Genomic DNA, 19885 nt, shown 5'->3' with positions numbered 1-19885 from the left:
ATACTAATGAAGATGAGCCCTAGTGACTAGCCAGTCATCAATGTGGATGTTCTAAGTGGGTACTACAAGGAGCACACAGAGCATTCAATCTGCTCCTTGCAGAACTGGCACAAGGCTCTCAGCTATGGCTCATTGCATTATACGATGAGGTATATAATTCACAAGCATTGTTGGATACAGCTCAGAAACCATATTATGACAGCAAACCCTGGACTAGACAACAGGTACAGATGATGCTACTGCAACAGATAGAGCTGTGATCAGGTAGAGGGGGTGGGCATCTGACCTAAGCGTCTGATAATATCTGCATGTCAGCACCTGGATACTCTCACAGGTAACAAGCAGTGCGCTAGAAATTCACCTTAAACCACATTACATTACAAGTCTGTGCTTCGTAGAAAATTAAGTGAAAATGTCTTGTTTATTTAAAATGTGCCTGTCAACAATATCTACTACACATAGCAGTGATGCTAATGCATCACAGAAGATGCAAGGGCAGAAGTGAGGTACCATATCATACAACCTATATTTTCAATATTAAGAGCATGTTCTTAGCTTTAGCAGAGAATTGTTTGACATAGTTTTATTAAATATACGGGCCATGCTTTGAATTTCTAACTAAAGGGGACTTTAATTAGCCCTAAAAAGATGAGGCTGTCACCTCCTCTGGCTGGCCTGCTGGGTGGAACTGAGCCCTAGAAGGGGCACTCCAGGTGTCTTTCCACATGTTTCTGTTAGGCAAGTGTAGCCATGTGCCGGTCATATGCAATGCCTACACTCACTCGTTCTCTCGTTATAATGACCAGCAAATACACCCACCCAAGCACCAAATTGCTTTGGTTAAGAAGGTTTTTATGGACTGGGGGTGGAGCTGGTTTGTCAAAGGTCCTTACTGGGCAAATATGGGGATAGTCCCCACATTTCCTTGGGTTCTGGGTCTCATCTGGGATGGTATTGGCTTGAGAGGCTGTGATATGTCTACATATGGGCACTCCCCAAACATCATCACAGAGAAACATAGATGGTGAGAAACAGTTCACGTCGGGGAGGTAGGTGTGGATGAAGTGAAACTGACAATGAGTCCAACTGTGAAAGTTTGGGGGTGGATCATGATAATTAGAAAATGTCCATGAGGCCAAATGGGCTCTCTGGAAGTGGTGTACAATGGGGAGAGGATTGCGAACCCCTATGAGTGTGATTTGAAATGTTACTGGATGGGAGGTGATGTAAGGCACTGTTGATTATGGACTTTAGTTTGTAAGGAGGTAGGGGCAGAGTTGATTATGGGTTTTAGTGTGCATGGTGCTGGCAACAGGGATAGCTTTTGAGCTCCTCTAATAAAAGCAAGTTTTCATAACTTGACATCTCTTTTCATGCACACCCGCAGCCCAACCTTACGAGCAGCACCTTACTTGGAATAGTGCATCACTGATTCATAGTCATATGGAAGGTTGCTGTCCACTTTCACAAAACTGCCCCAGTCATCTGCATTGGATGAAACAAATACATTAGCCACCTGTAAAGTAAAACGTTTATCTTCACACTGCCCAATGAATAGGAAGCTCCTTCAAACATCAGGCTCTCAGTTTGTCAGAGGACAGGTAAGAACTAAAACGCATATCTTTTAACCACATGCATCTTGAAGTAGTGATTTCATGCATCACTGTTCATGTTTTGTGAGAGTTCAACTTTGCTGCGTGTTTGCAAATTAACATCAGATGGTGCTGAAGCAACCACAGATCAGTAGGTGGACTTTACTTGGTGACGTGCCCTGGTTGCACAATATTTTGAACGGATGCAACTATTTATTTGTCTTACTATTTTAACACAAAAAACTAATAGCACCACAATTAGCACTACACTTTAGGCAAATTATGAGCCATTCATAAAATAGTGCAAACATGGGTTAACGACTACCAATCAGGTCTCTCGCCTCTGTGACGTGATGGTAATGTAATTCTGGCTTGACAATGAAAGATCAATTGGTAAATAACAGCGTTGAAGACTATCACCCAATTTCAGTGCTCACTTAACATTTTTTAAATGTGAAACATAAAGAAATGTTCATAAATTATAGAGGTATACTGACTACACACACTTTAACATCTGACTAAAATTTAACTTAGAACACAGCTTTCTATGAAATATTAGTTTTTAAGATACAGCTGATATATGTATGTATATGTATATCTATGCAGAAATGCATGGTGCAATATGCTATTTATTACCACTGTTGAATGTGGAGAGGGGCTATGACTCATGAGAGGTGAAGCCTTGAGAGTGTCATGATATTCACCCCCTCCCTCAACAACTGTAATAAATACCTTATTAAGCTCTGCTCATCTCTATATAGGGTTTAAGCAATGGAATTTTGTTCATGATTATTTTTTTAACAAACGTATTTAACCAAAACCTGAATGCAAGGGGTTAAATATGTGCAGCAAGGCAAAATCACATTGAGAAGGGATTCTGTTTATTAGAAGCTTCCCTGTGTTCGGTAATTCTTACATGCCATCTGCGAGGCAATAGGAAGTGTTTTCTCATGGCATTTTAACTGTACTGAAGTAATAAACACAAATCTAACCTTTGCACTTTCGTACTGGATGTGTGAACATGTGCTTATTAGTACAATTGTTCTAAATAATATGTGTCATTGAGGGACATATATTAACACTACAATGACACAAACATATAGACCAAATAGATTATTGGTCACAAATCTGATATCATATTCATAAACCAAACTGTTAACACAATTGTCATCGATATTACACTCTCCTTCTCGCATAGAATTCATTACTGTCACTACAGGTACATGCATTACAAAGGTCATATCACATATCCATAAATTGAACATTCCATTATTCTGTTGTTCTGTGGATGATACATGCTCCACAGAAAATGTTTGACGGATATGTTTTATGATACTACACATTGGCACTTCACACTGTCCGGTTAACTATGACAATGGTGGATCACAGGCGTAATGTCCATATGAAATCTTCAGGACAAGGAATTGGTTTCACTTTCTGTTTCAATGGAAATTGTTATCTCATCAGGCAAGATGGAGTTCTCTGGACCTGATAGCAATGTAGGTCCATCACTTTTACCTTTATAAGTGCCTGTTTTCTGAAGTGTACAAACAGCTAGATTACTTGCCTGTTTAAAATACAAATATATCATGAATGTTTTTATTAACTTGGACTTGTAAACCTTGAAAACAGGAGCCTCAACGTAAAATGATACCAGCTCTTGCAGGCATGTCAAATAACTGGTGAACGGATTAATCATTGCAAAAAGTGACAAAGCCCTGCACAAGGCAAAACGTATGAGTGCCAGTGTGTACTACTTTGGTACATCATTAAAACATATAAGGCAAAAACAGATTTAATAAAAATATAATTTTAAATAGTCAATCTATGTCAGGAACTGGCTAGAGATAGGTACTAAACTAACAAATATAGAGAGTCAGATACCAGCAAGAATATACTAATTCCAAAGAATGCATTTAATATATACAAGATGGATGCCTGAAAGTACAGAAGGAAAAGGACAAGACTGAATTTGTTGACTGAAACAGGCTGGGATCATGACCATGGAGCTGAGCAGCATAATGACTGCTAAGACAAAACTAAACAGACAAGACATAAACTGAAAAATAACCAATGAGATGACAGCACCAACAGGCACAATAGACAAACTATAATAAATTATATTGTGTGTGTGCCATGGGAAATGATCTCACTGTACGAAGAAAAGATCGGACAAATGGCAAAAAGCAGTTACTCTCTGGGAAAAAACTGAGCAGCTCTTATGAAAGAAGAGTGCAAGGTGAAGAGACCATGAACATTGAAGATAGGACCTGTACTTAGGGAAAAATATTACCTGATTCTCAGACCACGGACAGGACTGAATTCAAACTGTGCAGAAAGAGGAAAAGAGAAAAGTAAGCTATAAATTGCAGGGACAGTTCTGCAACAAAGAACACAGGATAGTGAAAAGAATCCAAGACTAAGAATCTGTACGCCAACAAGGGCAAAACGGGGAGGGTACAGACATCGCTAGAACCATAGGCAAAAGGCAGGGCAGAGGGGACAGCAACAGCAAGGAAAGGGAACAGGGGAGACAAAGCAACAAAACAGGGAGGAGGAAGCAAGAAACAAAGGCTAATCAAGGTACAAAGAAACTAGGATCAAAGCTGGAATCAAAGTAGCAATACAAAACAAGACAAGTATTTGCAATGCAATGGATCTCGCGTTTGCTGGAGTTAGAGCTATTTGCATTGTAAACTCCTAACCTGACTTTTCTTGCCACATAAATTGAAAATGAAAAGTAAAACAGTTTCACATAGCTAACCAGACGTTTCTTGCCACATAAGCGAGCCGACGGCCGTCATCAGTGCAAAGCAGACAAACAAAGGAAAATAAAAGTTTCCTTGCAGTGAAACTTATCGGCAAAAGTGCAATTATCAATGTAACCAGCAAAAGTGCAATTACCTATGTAACAGGATCAATGTCATGCAAAGCGCTCGACTTCTGCCTAGCGAGATCCCACTGCGAAATAAAGAGAAAAAGTAGTGCAGAAACCATACGGAAAAACATCGAGCCTCGTATGTTCTCAGTAGTTGGTCTATACACTTGAGGAAAGCTAAACACTGGAAAAGGCATGTTGTATTCATGCCTTTCACAAAAGTGGAGCTTCAGCAGAATTGACTGTTACATGTTGCTGCATACTGAGCTTCCAGGGCAGGAATAGCTGGAGGCAGAGGAGGAGGACTATTAGTGCAGATGTGAGTCATCATCCAGGTGCAGGGATCAGGGAACCACCAATGAAGGGAAGGATACAATGGAAGTGGGAGAATGGAGGACTATGGAAGCCTACAGACACAAGAAACAGAAACCAAAAATAGAGTTCTGAATGAGATTAGGAGTCAAAGAAGCAAGTCTAAATGATTCAGTGTATTTATAGGAGGCAGGAACCATGATGCTTAATGGAATACCACCACCAGGATATGATGAGCACAAGGATTGGCAACAATGCGGGACTACAAACACCACAATGCACTTGAAGGTACTGTGGAGCAAGGTGGCCCATATGCTATAGAGTGCTATGTCATAGTTCCGTATAAAGGCAGTACCTGACAGAGCCTACACAAGCACCACCTAGTGGCAGGAGGACTGTCTGGTTTACAAAGCAGAAGGGAATATGATTATCTTTCTACCCTTTCTATTGTTTAAGGGTCTCATCAGGATGAAAACTGACAATGAAGAATTGTGACAGTCTTTGCATATGAATATAGTGAACCTGATGTCGATCGTATGACTCAAAGTGCTGGAAAGCTATTGGACACCTCAGTCTTATGCACTGTGGCCTAACTGCTTATTACTGGAGGTGTTTATGGAAGGAGTTGTGTGTGTGTGCTAAAATCATTGTTACTAATTTGGATCAACTGTTTAGAGTTACTGAGAAGAGGAAACAACACACTTGGTTAAGCTATGAGGCAGCTTAATCAAGCCATAATTTCTCCCATATCTGACAATAGCCTCATTCCAAGTAAATATGGATTCCATGATCTTCTTGTAGTGGGTCATCCGCTGAGATAAGTGGTGCAGTGTCTCAGATTCTTCAGTTCTGCACTGTAACTTGTTTCTGGTCAGGATGCAGACTGAGGAAGTCCGATTTCCTTGTGATTTGTATTGCCCCAAACCAGTTGTCCATACTATTTCACTCCACATCCATGTATATGTTAAACCACATGAGGTAGTGAGCGTGTGACTTATAACATCATAGCCACTGTCATACTGACAGTTGTGTACAGTGATGGTTAACTTTCTAGTTGTGATAATCAAGAACGGGCTTGCATATCCATTCAGGTATACTGGGTTGGATACATGTCTGCTAAAGAATAGGAAAATATTGTGATCCAATCTTTTCATTTCTGAAGTTCCCTGCAATAGTTCATCAGTTGCTGGGGTCTGCTTCTGGTTGGGGCATGTAGCTTATCCAAATTAATGTTCTAAAATCGGATTTTTCCGTGTTGTTCTGCTCATCGGTCCTGGTGTGGTCTTTTTTTTCTGTTCTCTGAATCATTTTCTTGGTTTCGTCAGACATGGCTCCTTGTTCGGCTTCCTAAGTTTCCTTGCTCTGAGATAATGAAGGCATCCTTATTGTCTGTATGTATAATCCTGTACTTGACAGTCATACTTCTTGTTCTATTTGCACTAAGTGACTCCATTGAAAAGTTTTGTACTATGACCTATCATCATTTTGATGTGCTTTGTACACACAAATGTCAGTTATTTTACAATGCATGGTTAAAATTACCCTGTATCTCCAGGCTTGTTTCGGGCTTGATGTCCTACGTAACAGGATCTGTCTACAGGTTTTGAATCCTGTTGGTTTATCCTCCAACCATATCTTACATTATTCCAACAGTATCCTTGTTAACTACAGAGTTTCCACTTTGAAAGGCTTGATCACGTTTCAATTTGTGTTTATTAACATATTTTATATATGTGTCTTGACAAACTCCAAATGGTTCATTTCAAAACACATGCCAACTGGTGAGCAACATTCAGCAGAGTCCTTCTGGGTATCATTGTGCACACACACCTGGATAGCCTCGTTCTTTCTTTTTCTTGGTCTGGAGGGTGCAACATTTGTAAGATAGATAGTTAAACTACTTAGCTTGTACAATCTTCTGAAGATACCATGGATTTAAGGGTCTTCATGAGTTCCACTCGTTAAAACATGTGCTTGAATTGTTTGGATTTAAAATCAAGAGAATAAATGCCAACTAGCCACCCATGGTGCACTAAATGCTTTCCTTCCTCTTAACATCTTGTCGATTGTGGGTAGTTGAAGGATACAATATCAACCACAAAAATATAGTGGTATAAAAATATTGTATGTCAGACCCTGTTTGGTAGGCCGCAGGGTAAGTAGCACCTACTGGGCCTCAGGGCTGGGGAAGACGTTGTTGGCCTATGATATCCAGGGAACATCCTACTTTAGCTCTACAAACTGGACCGAGTAGAGCCCTTTCCACACTTGACTCTCAAGGTTGTAAAGGTGAGCGGTCAAAGGCTTCTCAGGGAGGTAGTGTGGCGGTGATCGAGATCGGAGCTCAACAATCAACCAACAGAATCAATAAAATGAAAGTGCAACCCAGTGTTTGTTTTTGTAACAAAGAAAGTTAAGTTATTTTATCTCATATCTGGGCAAATTACTACACTCTACAAATAATCCAAATTAGTGTCTCTGGGTGCTACATTGGCAGGAATTGCACCAACTGCCTTGTCTTCCTGTCCTCACTGTTTCTCTTTAGCATGTGTGGACATAAATATATCCCAGGTGCAGTTCAATCACTACCAATGGGTATTTGCGCTCTGTCTCTTTAATACTTTAGTACTTTTAGCCTTGCATGGAGCAGTCATATATGCAGCAGGTGCAGCCACACACTTTCCAATTACAAGTTTGGCACATGTGGCCCTGAAGGGGCCAATTAGCAACAAGCATTCACAGCTCGACTGGGTCTCAATAGTCACATCGTAGTGTAGGTGTTCCCACCTGGAATCTCCTGGTTTGTGGGTTCTCCTGGATCACTTTCCAGCAGTATGCTCCTTTTCAGTGTACCACACCCACGGAAGAAGTCCTGGACCATGCTCCTTCCTGGATAATTTTGCCTTCTGCACCACAATAGGTACACAGCTTCTGGTGAGATCCAGACTTCAGGTGATATCCTCTCACCAGGGAAATACTGGTAGTCAGTGTTCTGTGGAGCAGTCTCTTCCTTGGTCATAGGGGACTTGGAGCTGGAACCAAGTGGGGTAATTGAGATCCCATTTTTCTACACAACTGGTTCACTAAAGAAGTGGATCCACTGTCACAAACTCTAGAACTGGTTTGAAGTGGATCTTTCAATTATCCCTACACTCTCTCCTTACACAAACTTTGTTTAAAGTGATTGTTCTCACAGCGGGTTCATCTTCATCCTACAACACTCACAACATTCAGGAAAGTGCATACTTTGGAGGGGTCTGATTCAGTATTTTAACTTCTGCCTAACAAACACTGGGGGAAGTGCATATATTGGTGTAGGGTGTGGTTTACTATTTTAACTCGAATCCAGCAACATTGGGAAAACTGCATATATTGGTGGGATCAGATTTACTATTCCAACTCCAGTTCAACATGCATTGGGGCAAGTGTATATTTGAGGGGTGAAATTTACTGTTGTGACTCGAGCGCATCAAGCACAGGGGGAAATGCTTTGTTGGTGGATTCACATTTACCATTCTAGCTCCAGTCCAACAGACACCGGGAAAGTGCATAAATGGGGCAAATGGGGGTTACCCATTTAAAAAAATACAAAATGAAAACCTAAAGTTCAATTCGATTCCTAAAATGTGAAAAAAAAACCTTAACTATATTGGAATTGTAAAAACCTCTTTTAACTATGAAGTAAAACAAAAAACATATTATTCAAACTCTCCCATGAAACATGGAAATCTGAAAGAATGGTCTAATATTAGTAATGAAGAATTATTTTCACAACCAAAACAATATATATATATTTTTTGAATTTGACATATTTTACTTTTCAATTAATTATAATTTAATAATAATATTTAAACACTACCCACCCATTCCCTTAATATAGCCCACACACTGTAATAAAAATGAAATACGTTTTTTTTTTTATTAAACCTAATATTACATAGTTACATTTGAAAATATAAACATTGTAAATTCAAAGATCAGTTGAAAGTGATCAAATAGTATATTAATCACTTAATCAAAAATAATGTACATTTTAGCTAAAACACTACCCACCGATAAACCCATCCTAAAAATAAAAATAAACAATTTGTGAAATTTAAAACATCTAAACAAATGAATGTCAATACCAAGCATAACAAATGTAAAAAAAAACAAATAACAAGAATCTATATATAAATATATATATATACACATATACTGTGAGAATAACACTACTCGCCAATGCCCAATACCCCACAAAGCTCATAAAAATAAAAAAATAATTTTCATAAAAAATACACAAATAATGTTATGATTTAAAATTAATTTAACAACCACAAAATGGTTTCCAATTAGAAATGTTGTACAAAGAAATAGATCAATTAATACCAGTTTTATACTTAAAACATTACCACCCAATCCCTGATTAAGCCCCACAACTCCAAAATATAATTTATTACATAATTTAAAAATATATTAAACATGTAAACAAATCAATATCAATTTAAAACTTCAATAATTAACATTAATTAATTAACATTAATTGTAATGTAATTTATAAAACACTCCTCACCCAATCTCCCTATGAACCCAATGACCTGAAAAAGATGCATTACTATAATCTGTTTAATATAGATAGAATATAATACATTTCACATTACCTTAAGTAATTCAATATAAACATATTCCACTGCAATAAAACATCATAATAAAAAAGAATATTATAATGAAAAATATTTTAAACTTCAATAATAACAGCTTAAAAGTGTATATACTTGCTCATGATATTTTTTTCCACAATGTATTTGTATCCACAATACCTTGACCATGATTTTTAGGAGGTGGTGGCAAACTCCGGTCCACTGGGGGAGTTATCCGAGTTTTCGCTACTCCGCGCTCCGCTTGGAGCGTGGAGTTTGGCAAAAAACTCTGCCTACTGTCGGCAGAACGGAGTTTACTGGTGCGCTCACCCTTCTAGAGTGCGTGGGAGAGGAGTCTGGATGTGATCTGAATATTCCAGGGGTAGTGGGATTCGTGAAAACTTTACAGGAGGCAAGGGTCTCATAGGTGAATTAACGTTTGATTTGAAACTGAGGAACTCTGGGAGTGTGCAGGAGGCGCAAAGAACTCCTAGCCTGCTCTGTGCTGAGGAAGCTCTGCGGTGGTTGGGGAAGTTGGAGCCACATGCAGATCTGGCCCATTCACCGCAGCAGGTAAGGGGAGAAGGGATTCTTGGAAACATGAGCTGGGGTGATGGAGTGAATGCTGTACACCAAGTGGGGATGGGGTCATGGTGGCAGGAGAAGGGCAGGATTGTGGTTTTGTACCTGCAGAAGAAATGGTCCAGTTGCCAAACTCAGAAATACAGAGCAACATCAATCTATGTAAAGCAATATGTAAATGCAAATCCACTTTAAACACAGCTAGCTCACCGCTTGAGTGCGCATGTGTGCTTGTGTATGCTTTTTTGTCGAGATGATAACTTTGAGATACTTTAAATTTTTTGGGTGGCATTGCCACTTGTTGTGAAAGCCAAACACTATATCAAACTTCTGCCGTTCCTACTCGGTAAATCCATCTGCAGGAGATTCCTGGGTCAGAATACGTAGACATGGTCCAACATGCATGTGACCGAAGAGAGGACGGACTCTCATCCCAGTTATCAGAGCAAACTTAAATAAGAAATAAGAAAAACAAAAAACTGAGAATGATGGCACCCTGGTAGCATGACGATAAGGTTAGGTACTCCATTCTTCACACGTTTTAAAATGTTAAGGCACAGTTTTCATCATGGGCAGCTGCAACCCATACAGTAAAGAGTGGCAGCGAATCACCCACACTGGAGAGGGGAAATTACATTCCCCTGTTGTAACTAGGGGTGGCTGAGTACTACTCTGCCTGCACGCGGAATACCGCAGAATTCCATAGAGATTTTTGCTGATTCCGCAAAATTACGCAAAGTGAAACTCCGTGAGCTCTGTCCACCCTAATGATTTTATGGTCTGCTGGTATCTTATCTTCAATGGAAATCTTGAAGCATAACTGAGGAAATGATCAGTTATGATCAAGCTATTCTACATTCACTTTAAGCCCATTTCTAAAGACTCAAGGTCAACAGACAGTACATTCACACGTCATTGTATATTCAGATGAAGTTGGCCATTGAATGGTCTTGCAGACAATTTCATAAATACACTTTGAACATTATGAGGTGTCATTAATGAGGAGGTGTAACAATCAACCACTGAATGGCATGGCCCTCCACACCACAGTCAGAACTAATGTTCAAGTACTTTGAAGTCCTCTCCTGACACTTTCTTCTAACAGCCAAGCAGACTGTCATGCATCACTTTATCTGCTGACCACCTAGTGAGAACCCAACACTCAATACTGAAATATTCAAACATGTTATGGCTCCCTGCACCTGGATTTCAAAAAATTTCTTTGATGACTTCCACCTTGAAGGCAATTTTTTTTATGTGGACCCTGAAGAATACTCTTCTTGTGCTGATGGCCACCACCAATATCTCACCTTTAGACACACAGCCAATCCACTGTGAAGAAAATAGCCTGGAACTCGACTGAACCTTTATGTCAACCATCACCTTTCTTACCTCCAGAACCTTTCCTGGACCAGTCACATCTTCCTATTTTTTTAGTTTAAAAAAAAATGCTAATGGTTTTATTGTTAACATAAGAGCCACATTTGCATTTTCATACACGTAAAGTCCATACAACAGCAAATACTACCTGCTTCAACGGATGTTCCCCTGGTCTCCCTGGCTGACCACTCATTCCCGCTTTGTGTGTTTATGTCTCATTCTTCCCTATATGACTGTCAACCTGACCATATTTTAGTCTAGTTAATGGGACATCTCCTTCCTTCATTTATTGTCCTATGAACCCAATGACCTGAAAAAGATGCATTACTATAATCTGTTTAATATAGATAGAATATAATACATTTCACATTACCTTAAGTAATTCAATATAAACATATTCCACTGCAATAAAACATCATAATAAAAAAGAATATTATAATGAAAAATATTTTAAACTTCAATAATAACAGCTTAAAAGTGTATATACTTGCTCATGATATTTTTTTCCACAATGTATTTGTATCCACAATACCTTGACCATGATTTTTAGGAGGTGGTGGCAAACTCCGGTCCACTGGGGGAGTTATCCGAGTTTTCGCTACTCCGCGCTCCGCTTGGAGCGTGGAGTTTGGCAAAAAACTCTGCCTACTGTCGGCAGAACGGAGTTTACTGGTGCGCTCACCCTTCTAGAGTGCGTGGGAGAGGAGTCTGGATGTGATCTGAATATTCCAGGGGTAGTGGGATTCGTGAAAACTTTACAGGAGGCAAGGGTCTCATAGGTGAATTAACGTTTGATTTGAAACTGAGGAACTCTGGGAGTGTGCAGGAGGCGCAAAGAACTCCTAGCCTGCTCTGTGCTGAGGAAGCTCTGCGGTGGTTGGGGAAGTTGGAGCCACATGCAGATCTGGCCCATTCACCGCAGCAGGTAAGGGGAGAAGGGATTCTTGGAAACATGAGCTGGGGTGATGGAGTGAATGCTGTACACCAAGTGGGGATGGGGTCATGGTGGCAGGAGAAGGGCAGGATTGTGGTTTTGTACCTGCAGAAGAAATGGTCCAGTTGCCAAACTCAGAAATACAGAGCAACATCAATCTATGTAAAGCAATATGTAAATGCAAATCCACTTTAAACACAGCTAGCTCACCGCTTGAGTGCGCATGTGTGCTTGTGTATGCTTTTTTGTCGAGATGATAACTTTGAGATACTTTAAATTTTTTGGGTGGCATTGCCACTTGTTGTGAAAGCCAAACACTATATCAAACTTCTGCCGTTCCTACTCGGTAAATCCATCTGCAGGAGATTCCTGGGTCAGAATACGTAGACATGGTCCAACATGCATGTGACCGAAGAGAGGACGGACTCTCATCCCAGTTATCAGAGCAAACTTAAATAAGAAATAAGAAAAACAAAAAACTGAGAATGATGGCACCCTGGTAGCATGACGATAAGGTTAGGTACTCCATTCTTCACACGTTTTAAAATGTTAAGGCACAGTTTTCATCATGGGCAGCTGCAACCCATACAGTAAAGAGTGGCAGCGAATCACCCACACTGGAGAGGGGAAATTACATTCCCCTGTTGTAACTAGGGGTGGCTGAGTACTACTCTGCCTGCACGCGGAATACCGCAGAATTCCATAGAGATTTTTGCTGATTACGCAAAATTACGCAAAGTGAAACTCCGTGAGCTCTGTCCACCCTAATGATTTTATGGTCTGCTGGTATCTTATCTTCAATGGAAATCTTGAAGCATAACTGAGGAAATGATCAGTTATGATCAAGCTATTCTACATTCACTTTAAGCCCATTTCTAAAGACTCAAGGTCAACAGACAGTACATTCACACGTCCTTGTATATTCAGATGAAGTTGGCCATTGAATGGTCTTGCAGACAATTTCATAAATACACTTTGAACATTATGAGGTGTCATTAATGAGGAGGTGTAACAATCAACCACTGAATGGCATGGCCCTCCACACCACAGTCAGAACTAATGTTCAAGTACTTTGAAGTCCTCTCCTGACACTTTCTTCTAACAGCCAAGCAGACTGTCATGCATCACTTTATCTGCTGACCACCTAGTGAGAACCCAACACTCAATACTGAAATATTCAAACATGTTATGGCTCCCTGCACCTGGATTTCAAAAAATTTCTTTGATGACTTCCACCTTGAAGGCAATTTTTTTTATGTGGACCCTGAAGAATACTCTTCTTGTGCTGATGGCCACCACCAATATCTCACCTTTAGACACACAGCCAATCCACTGTGAAGAAAATAGCCTGGAACTCGACTGAACCTTTATGTCAACCATCACCTTTCTTACCTCCAGAACCTTTCCTGGACCAGTCACATCTTCCTATTTTTTTAGTTTAAAAAAAAATGCTAATGGTTTTATTGTTAACATAAGAGCCACATTTGCATTTTCATACACGTAAAGTCCATACAACAGCAAATACTACCTGCTTCAACGGATGTTCCCCTGGTCTCCCTGGCTGACCACTCATTCCCGCTTTGTGTGTTTATGTCTCATTCTTCCCTATATGACTGTCAACCTGACCATATTTTAGTCTAGTTAATGGGACATCTCCTTCCTTCATTTATTGTCCTCTTAGCCATCATGCACCAATCCATGTCTCTTTTCCAATTCTTCAATTGCAGTGGATTACAAGTCCTCCAATGACAGGTGAAATTTTTTTGGCGGGCATTAGTGTAAGGGTGATTAGTAGTGTTGGATATTTTGGTGGGCCCTCTTCCCACTCACAAATGTTGAGCAAAGCCAACTTGGATGAATGTGTTATTACCTGCCGGTTGTGCTGCCCAGACAGACTCAGATATCCCCCTAAAATGGTCCCAGTGCCACATACTCCAGCAACAGGTAAAAAGAGTACCCCACTGTTCGCATCCCTTTATACGTGTATCAGATGTCGCTCACCCCATTTTGAATGGTGCAACAAGAAGAGGCAATCGACGCAGGATTTCATGAAATGCAGCTGCACATACTACACAGATCCTATCACACCATCATAAGTATTGACCTGAACTTCCACAATCAACATCTACTCCAAGCCATAGAAGTAGATTTTTGTTCCTTCTGTTCCTATTTTCTTGTTCTGTATTCCTTGTTGTAATATTTTATCAAGAGGTTACATATGGGTTTTGAGGTGTTCACATTATTTTCAATATAATGGTTATTGCCTTTGTACTGAGATATAGCCAATGACATCCAAAGCTGTCAAATCATGGATAAATTTGACGTTTGCAGCAACTATACAGGGATAGTTAGCTGTTCTCTGTGGCATGGTAAAAACACACACAAAAACTGCAATATGATGTACACCTTCCATTCTCTTCTTCCAAGATCCCCTTCATAGTTTGGCAAGCAGTGAATACTCTATGTATCACACGCATCCCTACAATGTTAAAGAACAGGACAATAGATGAAATTCATACCTTTAGCTATGTTGTTCCACAGAATGTCCACATATTGATCGCGGTCACTTCTTGTATGCTCGTGGTAGAACCCCAAGGAGTGCTCAATCTCGTGCTGTATGATGCCTTTGGACATGCATTGTGTTTTATCCAGTGAGAGATACTGATCCCCGCCAATCTTCCCAATGTAGGACCAGCAGCTGAAGAGAGACAATACATGTGAGCCGTGGGACCGTAGCCAACGAGAAGTAAAACTGATCGCTTCTTTTCCAAAGAGCACAAACTGAGTGTCGTGGTATTTGCTGTAATTTATTATTGGTCAATTGTGAAGAATTTGTAGCCTGTTCAAAGCACGTAGTGATATGGGGAGGAGGAGAAGGGAAAGGTGGATAAGTAGGTAAATCTCACAAATTAGACATGAACCATGTTAAGGGGAGAGGGACTGTGGGATGATTGATTCTGTAAATATGGAAAAGTTCAAATTGTGTTAAAGTGAAAAGGATAAAGGATTGAGATACTTTTAAAGACTACATGAAGTTGTAAAAGGCTATCCCTGAAAATCAGTTTTCTTTCATTTGGTTTTGAAACTGTGTCAGAAAAACTCAACAAAATATGTGTTTGATGAAATCACTCATAAAAAATAGAAGAAAATTTGCTTGTAGAAGCTGGAAAACTGTAAAACTTTGTAAAATGAGAAGAGCGTAAAGCTTGCTTATTTGGAATACCTTTGAAACTCTGCCAGACACTAGATTATTTCTAAGCTTGGTAAAATCAGACTGGCCCAGAAAGGATGGAAAGAAATTATTTCTTAGTACTTAGGGCACTGCGAAGAAGCTGGGGTCAAAATACCTCTCCAGGCGTAACCTAGGGAGCTAATGTGAGTGGTATTAGAGACCAGTGTTGTCAAAAGTCTAGGCGGCGTGTTATTGATGATTGGGGGTTAGAGGTAAGTAGATTGTATTTCTTCTGAAGGCATCTGTGGCTGATTTGAACTTTAACTGGTCCCTGTTAATTGCCCACTGCAGACGTACTAGTTTTTCAAACACAGAAAGATAAAAGATTGTGATGGAATCTTTGGGGCTTCAACCTCATGGTCTTCAGGCTTCGTGTCACTGCAGCAGGAAGTTTACTCAACCATCCATCAGAGTGAGATCAAAGCAAAAGAGCAATCAGAGCTTTTATGAGTGCCAGTGTAATGCCATGCCTGAGCTCTGTGACAGTTTTTCCATTGTAATTATAATGCATTGGAGAGGACCTGGCAACATTTGTATGGAAACTATTTTGGAGCTGCCAAAGCATGTTTGACTCTCCATTAATTAGTATGCATTCTAAACAAAACAAACCTTTTGCATATCCAAGCCAAAAAATGTACTGTCCTGCAGAGGATCACTCCTCGGGGACAGGTATTTCATGGCTAGTCCTATAGGTGCAGTGAGTTAGGGCTGAGCTTTCTAGATCTCGTTTCTTGTAAAATTTGTTATCATCACTATATCAGACTCACCTTGGCTCAGGCAAAGATGTGTTCATTCTAAAAGAATGGAATTTTTGTACATACAACATCACATTGGTTAAAGAAGGATACAAGAATAAGCCAGGCACAAACCCAACGGTTCTGACATGATGCAGAATATAACTGCAGCCAGTCGGGGCAATCCTCATTAACCCTGCAAGTCCTGAGAGACCCATACATGTGCTAGATCCCGCATTTTTTAAAATATTTATTTCATTAATACTTTTCTTCAGAGTAGCTACTTTTAAAAATGTATATATATTGTAGCCTATCTGGAGGGTATTTTGGCCAAACTTCGATTATCCTAAATAAGTTTTAAAAAATCAGTAGCATCCAAAAAGTGACAAGACCAACTTTTATTCAAACCTTTTATGAAGAAAACAGGTGCAGTATACAAAGCTAGAATGTTCTACCTTTAGAGGCTGATCCCTAACATTTTCCTCGACTGTGGAGTCTTCCTCTGGTGAAGTACAGGGAAAAGTTTATCTAACATAAACACATTTAGTAAAACTATCTGTATGTTAAATATTAATGTCGATTTTGTAGTTTAAATATGATTTATTGTTTGTAATTTAAAATATTTTGTATTTAATTTAATTGTTTGCTATTGGTTTTTCTATGGGAGGGTGTTGCAGTACTAGTGGTTGGCCATGTGTGGTGCTGGACTTGCCACAGCTTTGAATTGGAGAACTTTGCTACTTGTTTTGGGTCCCTCTTTGGATGGAGTAACTTTGAAAGTACAGTTTGTGAATACAAATGGGATTACTTTGTTGTAAGTGAGTGCATGTCCATCCCTAAACACCTCCTTAACAGCCTCCTTACTCCTCCCTAAGCCCTTCCCATTTAGCAGTCAACATGCCCCTTTTTCAAGCCACTCCTCTCATCCCTCCACCAGTTATTATGAAGCAGTAAACCTATATGTGGGACTATCTCCTTACAGAAACAATAGGAGAGTTGGAAGTAGACATTTATACTCATAGATTTATGGATTGCATTTTAGTAGTACTTTTGTACAAATTCACAATGACCCCACTGTTGCCTGATAGGTGCAGTTCTTAATATCTGCTCTTGGGTTTATTTCCACTTCTTGTGCCAATTCTGTTGCCTTCAGGGCTGGTTTGACACTTGAGCTTGCTAGGCTCAATGAGTAGTTTTTCCTGTTCGATAGAATCAGATAGGGTGTTTAACTTGACTTTTGGCATAGTAGTTTGTGTTGGATCAGCAAGAGGGGCATGCAAGCTCTTGTGACCTCTGAGGGCCCAACAAATCATGTTTCAGAACAACGGTTTTTGATCATGTGTATACTTAATAGACTGCATGTTACAAGGAGTCATTGCGGCTTTCTTAAAATTAGATATTTTCTTGGCTTCAAGCATTTTCTCCTCTTTCAATACTACCTTCTCATTTTGGGAATCATCATAAATATGAACTTGCTGATTGCAATATGGCTTGCATATTTTTAATAGCTTTAGGCCTATGTCAGTTGCTTATTTTGCCTGAGTTCCTAATTTTAGCTTCTGTCTGGTGGCTCTCATTGTTCTGGTAGATTCCTCAGGTCCTTAGATCCTCTGTCTAAACTTTGACAATATGAGAAGCAATGAGAAAGCTGAATCAACCAGGTGGTGAAAAAGAGATGATTTTGCGCTTACTGTATGCTACTATTGCAAGCTGCCTTTGCCTAATAACTGTGTATAGCAATTGCTAGCCACTCTTATTTGCCATTAGACTTGACTGCCTGCATCAGATATGATCCGGGTGGAAAGCAAGTCACGCTGGATGGAAGGTGGCCAGACAGAGAAGACTCATTGCAAGCCACACCAGTGGTACTGTAGTGTCCCAGATCTGGGAGGACACCACTGGGATGGTGATGCCACCCGGATGGGCAATCCATTCAGTACACCCCTCCCCAAGTGCGGTTTTGGTTTGGCCAGTGGATGATCGGAGCAGGAAATAAATGTGGAGGGTGTGCCCGGCTTTGATACTACCCGCAGCCTGGCGCTATCTAGTCTCCTAGTGTATTTTCTTTGGCAGTATGCCCCACGCGATGCGACCTGTGGAGTACCTTAACATTTGGAGCAAGGGTGGTGAGCGGCACCCGCCATTGTGGAGACAGCAGTCCAGTTCAGGGTTGCCCCCTTATTGCGGCAGCAGTTTGTCTGCAAACTGCCAGCGCTGCTAGTGCTACACAAGGGTGTTCTAGCCCCACCCCACCAACTGACCGGCCATGTGTCTGCGGTGCTTGGGCTGCACCTAGTGCCTGATGTATTAAGCCTTGGCAAGCTGAGCAGATCTACATGCCTAGCAGGCTGGAGCTTAGTGATCAAGGCCCAATGGTCAGTTTAGCAGTGAAGAGACAGTTTAGCACAATATCCTACCCGCATCTGCACTAAAGGGGATACCTAGCATCCTCTGGAGCACCTGTAGCAACATCATGGCCAGAATACCGGCTACTGAGCCCATCATCATTGTGGGAGACCCATCCACTCAAGCTCCCAAGTTGAGGGACTGGGTTAAACGTCTGCAGCTGTATTTTGAGGCGACAAAGATTGCAGCATGCAGAAATAGAGTTCTCTTGCTACATCTTCGAGGCAGAGGTATACAAAAGATCTATAAAACGATTAACGAGGCAATGCCAATAACAGACAACACCCTAGATGTGTCCCTCAGTGCCTACTTTGAACCCATGGCCAGTCAGGACTATTGAGCAATTAATTTTCTGGTAGGCTTGCCAGGAAACAGAGTCACTGGGCAGCTTCTATGGTAGGCTGTAAAAGTTTCTGTAAAGAAATAGGGTCCCCCTGCTAATAATGAGATTTCAAAGGCAGGGATAAATAGAAACATATGTTTAATTCCTATGGCAACTCTAACTCCCGTTCAATAGGGAAAGTTTTAATGTGCACGGTACAGGTAGTGTGCAACAAACCAATTATACCGCAATGATTCCTTATAAAAATGATTTCTTTGAACTCTTCAATGTAATGCAACAAACATAAAATAACCCATGAATCTACAAACACACACCTTGCTTGTCATCATACATCCCCCATTCATATTCTTCTCTTCTAAAAAACATATATTGAAAAAAAAAAGAAAATTGTCAAAACGATCCTCCAATACATATAGATGATCCAATTTTTATAACTCCTAAATGATCAAGTTGTCCTCTAATACTTTGAAAATCCAATATTCATAGCTTATAATCATATTTTCTATTATACTGTATACATCCAATTTTAATAAATCCAAACATAGAGGGTCGGAAGTCAACATGAAATAAGAGCCAACAAGAAGGAATATATTGCTATTTACTTTAATACATATATACAATATGTAGAATTGAATGACATTTACTTTGATAGTGTTGATACTACTATGTTTGGGTTTAATGAATTGGATGTACAATCACTTTGCAAAAGTGTGCAGGTCGTCAAAAAGGGAGAAAGAAAAAAGAAGCTGCAAAGGTGGCCCTGAAACCAGAGTCTGAAGAGGAAGACTTGGATGACGATGTCATGGAACCCACACTACACTCAGTGTTCACCGTCAGAGACCATGCCGCAGCTCGATGACCACTGCCCCAATG

General features: G+C 40.2%; 1 protein-coding gene across 1 annotated transcript in view; it reads right to left on the bottom strand.

Moving 5' to 3' along the window:
* Positions 1-19885, bottom strand: part of LOC138286360 (embryonic protein UVS.2-like) — a 159326-nt gene that overhangs the window by 51052 nt on the left and 88389 nt on the right. Inside the window, exons 7-8 of the mRNA XM_069226519.1 lie at positions 14817-14995; positions 1413-1485 (exon numbers count right to left, since the gene is read on the bottom strand). Of these exons, the coding sequence (XP_069082620.1) occupies positions 1413-1485; positions 14817-14995 (252 nt within the window). The remainder of the gene's footprint in view (positions 1-1412; positions 1486-14816; positions 14996-19885) is intronic.

The sequence above is a fragment of the Pleurodeles waltl genome, chromosome 3_2 (genome assembly GCF_031143425.1).
Source record: "Pleurodeles waltl isolate 20211129_DDA chromosome 3_2, aPleWal1.hap1.20221129, whole genome shotgun sequence".
NCBI lineage: Eukaryota > Metazoa > Chordata > Amphibia > Caudata > Salamandridae > Pleurodeles > Pleurodeles waltl.
This window is presented reverse-complemented; position numbering and strand designations above follow the sequence as displayed.